The sequence below is a fragment of the Amaranthus tricolor genome, chromosome 7 (assembly GCF_026212465.1).
Source record: "Amaranthus tricolor cultivar Red isolate AtriRed21 chromosome 7, ASM2621246v1, whole genome shotgun sequence".
NCBI classification, from domain to species: domain Eukaryota; kingdom Viridiplantae; phylum Streptophyta; class Magnoliopsida; order Caryophyllales; family Amaranthaceae; genus Amaranthus; species Amaranthus tricolor.
Window position 1 is genome coordinate 10,668,743 of NC_080053.1, and position 7,729 is coordinate 10,676,471.

Here is a 7,729-nt window from a genome sequence, read left to right on the forward strand (position 1 = left end):
GCCTTCTCCATTTGTACATCCAACATCAACTAGGTAATAAGTTTCTAAGAAAATTGGTCAAAAAAGCTCATTATTAATCTAAATTAATAACTTAAGATGTTGAAGTAGGTAATATCCTCACCACGAGGAATCTTTAATAAATGAATTCTTAGAAGGGCATCCTTTAGGATTCTACTATCAGCTACAGAGCCTTTCCAACCCTATAAAACATAGGTAAACTCCATACCTACTGAACAAGTTGTTAATACATTAGTTGAAATGCCACCTTTTCTTGTTCGGTACTGAGGCTTGTCAATCTCTCGAACTCTGAAGTCAATAAATGTTCCTTCTAAAGCCCCTAAACAATTACCACACAAAAATGTATCGTTATTAAATAAACTCATATAAAACCTAAAACACAAACTATATAACCCACAAATGTGTACCTTAAACCACTTCCATCTCTCATCGCTGCTATCATCAGGGATAGGTTCAGGAGTTTTCAATAGGATGTTGTGCAATCGCAAAACACACCTCAATATTTGTCGGAAGTTTCTAGTAATTGTCTCTTTTGATCTTCGCAAACGTCTAACAAGCAAACTTTGTTTTTGATCATGGCCCAATAAGTTTAAGAATATTGCAACCCTCTCTTCAGCAAACATATTTTTTGACTCCTTCAAGCCACCATGATTTTTAAGCAAATCACATAATTTGTAAAAAGTACTCCTATCCATCCTAAGTTTGTCAAAACAACTTAGCTCATCTCTAAGAAATTCATTAATATTTCTCATACCTAGCATTAAGCTTCTTTTGGTGGAATGAACATTTTTTTTCCTTGGAACTTTAAGTAATTCAAAAAAGTTCATTAAGTAAGAAATGATAAACGTCATGATCATATTCCTTAATTTAATAGTATAAATAAGTGAAACAATGGCCTTTTGGCATTTAGAGAGCGACATACGAGGCATAGCTGCATAAAAATAAATATTTAGAAAAATGATGAAAACCAATAAATATTTTCAAAGCACAAATAATTCAATTTAGAATTTAGATTTCTAAAATTATCAGTAAAATTTGATTTCACTACTTGTAAAATTATTTTAGCATCTCTTGCAAATCATAACAAACAACAACAACAAAATTACACTGTTAGTAGTTTATTGTCAATATGTCTTGTTAATTTGTAAATCAATATTACTAAAAAGATTGATCTATTTAATCTTGGATTCCAAAAGTTCTGGGTTCTAATTGAACCATTGATACAAAAAATTGCCATTTAAAAGCAACATTTGGCTTTGGATTGTTAAACATGGCGCAACAAACCATTAATACCAGTTTCTAATTTGATTCAATTATATCGGTCATGAACAGTCGAACAATGGAATTTGGAATTGTTTGAGGCCGATTTCAATTCAACAGAAAATCAGCGATATGATTGAATTTTTGTTACAGATCTCATTAGATTGGAAAAATCTGAAAATTTAAAAATAGAATTAAAAAAAGAAATAGAACATACCAGTTGAATCAGAAGCGCAAGTAGAAGAGCGAGAATCAGAAGCGCAAGTAGAAGATAAAGATCAGATGCGGCTGATAAATAAGAAAAATTTTTATTTCCACTTAAAACATTATCCAAGGGGGTGGTCAGAAATGTAATACCCTAATTTGGAGGCTAAATTTTGTGGACTAAATTATTTACATGTAATCCAGGCTCAGAAGAATAAACTCTTTCTTACTGGGCTTTATTTTCCACCCCATTCCCCTCCAATCCAGGCAAGCTTTAAGAGTAATTGCAGAGGCATTGATCATTGTCAAGTTTGAAAGGGCTGAATGGTTTACGTCTGTTTCGTTTTCCCTATAGTGTTGATTGATGAAGTTGGGAATCCATGACAATTGAAATTGAACGTTTTTAGACTTTAAATAAAATTGAAAACAATCTATTTGTCATCTGACCCCTTAAACTCTAACTTAATGACATTCAGGTAATGGAATGATATTTCCGTGAACCTTAATCACAACAATAATTATACTAGTTCTTGCTAGAACTCTAGAAGATACTTAATGTGGAAAATTGCCTAATTGGTGGGACAAACTAAGCTTATGTGTTTGCTTTAAATGAAAGTAAAGTTTAAAAATGATTAGAGATTGTAAACCAAGGTCTCTAATCTGATTAGAACAGAATAGAGATATCACTGTTTGCTTTTCCTTATAAGGCAATTATTAGTTATTAGTTATTATTGGAGATTTGATGCTACAGATAACAGCATAGCAACCAACTTGAATTGAACCACTTTGTCATCCTTCATGGGTTTTTCTTGTTACTAAGTTTAGTTGAAATCGATCCTGCCTTTCCGTCATTGTGAATTCACAATTTTCTCAAATTAGTACAAGACTGAATGCAATTCGTTTTTTCCGATTTGCGAGAAACAATCCGTTTGCAGATTTTGAAGCTTGATTTTGATTAACATTGATGTAATAATTAAAGCATATAAAATACACATTGTACATGAATGACAGAAAGTTCACTGTATTTTTCATCAAAATGCCACAGCATGGCTCAGGCTCATCATCGTCATAGTTAGTGTATCCCGCTCATAGAGAACTATGATCAGGGTCTTGGGAGGAAAGAACGATGGCAACTCATACCCATGGAGGAGAGTGCGGCCAAAGAGACTCTCGGCTCGAGCTCAGGCTCAGCAATGAACAAAAATATGTACTTCAAACAACACATTAGTACGATTCAGCTAACAGAATTCTGAATCTAGAATGTAGCAGTAGCACTATCAAAACTCAAAAGCTTTCTCAATCACACAAAACTATAGGCCACCATTTTTATTGAATCAGGCCTTGTATAATGTCATTTCTTCTAGTATAATACCCTAAACTACTAGCAGCAGCCAACAGCCAACAGCCATACAGACTCAGCAACAAGCTGCTCAAACAAATTTCACATATTGCGTAAATGGTTAGGGGAGGGAGTAAAACAGAAGACTCATATTTATGTACGTACACACATGTATGTTAAGTTTAGTAATCGGAGGAGAAACTAAAGTATAAAGTTATAAGGTGTTCGAGGAAGGAGGAGCCTCCCAAACATCAAACACATTTTCTTCACTGTGAAGGGCAAAAAGGCGATCCCCACCAATGGAGAAGTCGCAGATAGGACCACCATATCCCCGCCTGAGCCGAGAGGTCAACACCCAGTCGGGGCCAGAGAAAACAGATATAGAATCATTCATGGACGAGAAGAGCTGGGAGTCATGAAAAGCAAGCTTAGGATAGCAAGGTTCATCTTCGGCTAGTTGCATCCTCTTATTGGCTTTCATAGCATTAACAAGACGGCTCCTAGAGCTCCACCTAACACTAGAAGCAGAGCTTCGAAGGTCTATAAACCCCAAATCTTCAAACTCGTTTACAACACATATGGAGCAGGCATCCTCCATGGCAAGTGCATCCCTTACACGCTTATCATCGACCAAAAGGGGATTGGGTCCCGAGGCCCCAATATCAGACCAGGACCAGACCATGGATTTCGACCTGAAATCCAACAAACTGATATAACAGTTATCCTTCCTAGGGAAAAGGGTGGCTACCAGGAGACAGTTGGAAGCTGGTAGCCATTGCAACCGGTCTGCATCCCCGAGAGACCATCCTAACGGTTCGTAGAAGAAATCAACCTGTTGTCCTGTCTCCTGATCCCACACCCCAATTCCATATTCATTGCTCCTACCCTTACAGCTTGAGTAGATCTTTTTATAGCTGCTACTACTGAAGGCCAAAGCCCCTGCAGTAAAACTCTTGACTTGGTTTTCATGTTGAACTTGGAACTTATGTCGCAGCTCACCATTAGCCGCATTGAACAGACCCATGCCTCCGTCTGCTCGGCCTAGCCTTTCGCAGGCGCTAACCACAATATGATTCGCATCCATCCATCCCACATCGTTAACAATCTGGTAGTCTAAATGCAAGGGAGGGTGTTCCTCTAACATCCAATCATAAACATGGACCATGCACCCATGAGCCACACAACAACCTCCATCAGGTCCAGCCCGGATGGCGGTTCCATCTCCAGGAGCACGCCCAGTGATAGATGTAGTTAAACGGAGGCAATTACCATCAAAAGGACCCCATTTAGCCGCCCGAACATGGTCAGAAAGACCATAGAATTGGGCTTCTTTGAAAAGAAGCTTGTGAGGAAGATGAGGGGGAACATAGAGCTCCCCGGTTCGGAGAAGGTCAAGCAACACAGCAAAACAATCTGGATTACGATCAATAAAAATTGGTGATTGCAATTGCTGATGATGAAGGTCAAGATTCCAATCCTGATCAAAGAGAGCCCCAAAGAAGGAATTACGACCCGCATTGGCTAGCGTTGTTGAAGTGGTTTCAAAGATTTTTCCACCAACATTGAAAGTAACCAAATCATTTGGGATTGAAATCCCTAAGCTTACCATATTCAAAGATCCCACTCCCAGAAATAAATCAGAACAATAGACTAGTTCCTGATTGAATGATCCTAATTCCAAAATCCAAGAAAATAATTGGGGAAATCCTTAGCTTCCCAAAAAAGGAATTGACAAAATATCAAGAGTCATACAATTACAGAGATGAGCTGACAAAATGGAAAATACTCCTCCTTTTCCTCCTCCTAGTAGAAGTATATTATAAATAGAGAGATAAACATAAAGAGATACGATGGGTTAAAAACTAAAATGGAGTTTGATTTGAAATTTAAAAACAAAAACTTGTTAGAGAGAGAAAGAACACATTGCCCATTTGCCTATTGGTGGGGACTAGTGGAGGAAGAGAATGTGAGCAGTTGAAATACTCAATTCAAGTCTCATAAATTGACCAATTCGTAGATGAGAAAATCTTGATAAATACGAGTTATTTTTCGTGTTAATAAATTATTTTTATGTGTCATGATTTTATAGAGTTAGAGTTTTATTATTTTAATTTATTTTTTTTGATTTTAATTATTTTATTATCATTATTATTAGTTTTACAAATTACGGTTATTGATTAGAAATTTTTGTTCATATACATCAATTATCTACTCTCTTCGTTCCATTATACCTGCTATATTTGATAATTTTACGCAATTCAATACGTTATTTTAATCATTTTATATTGAACTATATACATCTAAAAATTATAAAATGTTAATATTATGAAAGTTTGCGATTAGACGATTCAAACAAGATCCCACTTGACTATATTTTTTCTTACACGTTAGTCCCAATAAATAAAATAAGCTTGAATGATGAATAGTATCAATAACAGAAATATAGCGTATATTTTCGAACAAAGGAAGTATTAGAAGTACAAATATTTATTATTTTTACAAATTCTGAGATGGTTTTAAAGTGAGACTATCTTTATTAAATTAATCCATGTATATTTAATTTAATAAATGATCACTTATAATTTTAAGTGATCAATTAGAGAAATAAAATGATTAAATGGTTCCGTCTCACTATTTTATTAATAGAATAGCACAAATAAGAGTATGTATCATCTATATTTCTAATTTCTTATTGGTTGTAACTTTTTATAAGACAAGACAAGAGTATACCGCACAAATAGTTATCTGTTTGGGATTCAATATTTATATTCAAAGGGATTATAGAATAGTAAATAAAGTAAAAAGGTCTCAATAAATTTAAAATGTGTTTAGAATCTAAATCAAGTAATTAAAGTAATTTTAAATTTTGTTTTATTTTAGGGTTCTATACAACTAAACATGATAGCAGTGAAGATTGAAGAGAAGGATCATGTTTAGTGAGCGGCGCCTTATGTTATGAAATATGGATGTGTTGGCTTGGCTACCAAATTCATTCCCTTTTGGATTTATATAAAATAAAGTTAGTGGGATGGGTGACTTCGTCTTTTTGGAAATTTCGCTTTAAAGTAACCCCATCCCTATTAAGTATATTAACTCTAGTTCTTTATACTCCCTCCTATTCAGTTTACGTGTTTCATTTTTTTTATGGTCAAGTCACTTTAATTGTCCCATTTCTATTTTTGGTGTGAGTTTTTAACTTTTATGCCCTTAGTAGCTTTATCCTATTTTCAATTATACCCTTCATTACACATACTAATTTTTCTCCCTTACATTAAAAAACCATAATACCACTCTCTTTCTTACCTTAAGGTCCCACTTTTAACTCTCCTTAAAATCCATAAAAAGTCAAATGAGACTCTTAAATCCATAAAAAGTCAAATGAAACTCTTAAGGTCAATAGGAGGGAGTATTAAACTTAAACTTCCTAAGCAATTCAACCCTAATCCATAACTCTATAAATTTACTTCTATTTTTCTTTTTGCATTTATTTTCTTGTCTCCCCTTTATTATTCCCTCCATGTATAACAAAACAAATACACCTCCTAGGTTCTCCTTTCTATTTCATGATTTCATTTTTTATTTTAAATAGTTGTATTGTTTTTTTAAAGAATTTTCTTATAATTTATACTCCTATGTATTTTTCACTAACTTTACTTATATATTTTTATAAGGCTTAATAACTTTATTTTAGCATTTTTTTTTAATATTTTTAGTCTCTATATTTTTTTCCACTAACTTTATTTTATATATTTTTAAATGTTTATGGTCTCGGTATTTTCTTCATTAATTTTAATATTCAATAAAATAATATCTCCACAATATAAAAGATTTAACTTATATAAATTCTCGTGAACATTCCTTTTGAGAACATCAAATTGAAACGGATGTAGTAATACAAACGTTTTAAGCATTGACTTCTAATTTATCTATGTGAGGTTTTTTTACTTCTTGTTTCTGCTCTCTTTATCCCATGTAATCTAAACCTGATCTACTTTAATTGTGTCACTTACTTTGCACAATTTTCTCTTCTGATAATGGCCTACATAACTTTATTTTTGTTCGCATTGACAAATTGATTCACCCCTTTAGTCTCATACAATGTGACCTAATCTGATATATCAATTACAAATTAACATTATACATTTTTAAAAGAGTTATAAATTAAATGAAACGGAGAAAATATTGTTTTTTTTTAAAGTAAACTCTAATGGACAAAACTAAATGCTCTCAAGGACTAAAACTAATGTTCAACGGTATTATCTCAATGGATTTGACTCTTTCAAACATTGTAATATTTTGTAGAGGGTCAAATGAGTTTGAATAAGTAGTACTACCTCCTATTCAGCTGAATTGTCCCTTTTTTTTTGGCATTATTCACTTATCACTCTTAATTTGTATTTTACTTTTAATCTATAAGTTAAAACATAGTCATATGGGATCTTGTTTGATTTGTCTCAATACAAGGATTATTAATATCAATTTTTTATAATTTTTAATTAAGCATAATTTGAGATATTAAGAGTTAAAATGTTGCCTCGACAAGTGTGAAAAGTCAAATGGGACAGTTCAGCTGAATAGGAGGGAGTATTATTCACCAGTCCAATTAAATTTAAGTATGCTATAAAAAGCTCTGACATTGTATATATTAGAGTTTTCATCACAAATAGAATACATGGAGAATTATAGTACGCATAATTAAATTTACAACTACACTTATATTGCAACTAATACATATCTATATAGATTAATATTTGTGATAGCACTTAGTTGTTTTTTAATTTAATCAAGGTTTTAATTGTTCTAATTTTTTTTATTTTTTTATTTTTTTGATGAGGCAACTTCCTAAATCTATACAAATTATAATATTACAAAGATTCATTTTATAGATATTGGATTAAAAGATGTCTA

At 32.9% G+C, this 7,729-nt stretch overlaps 1 protein-coding gene across 1 annotated transcript; it reads right to left on the reverse strand.

The window, feature by feature from the left end:
- Window positions 1-2,058: 2,058 nt before the first annotated feature.
- On the reverse strand, window positions 2,059-4,805 carry LOC130818070 (BTB/POZ domain-containing protein At2g24240-like). Its single transcript, XM_057684098.1, has one exon. It carries the CDS (start codon window positions 4,428-4,430, stop codon window positions 3,036-3,038), a length of 1,395 nt encoding a protein of 464 aa, XP_057540081.1. The 5' UTR covers window positions 4,431-4,805; the 3' UTR covers window positions 2,059-3,035.
- Between the last annotated feature and the right edge of the window lie 2,924 nt (window positions 4,806-7,729).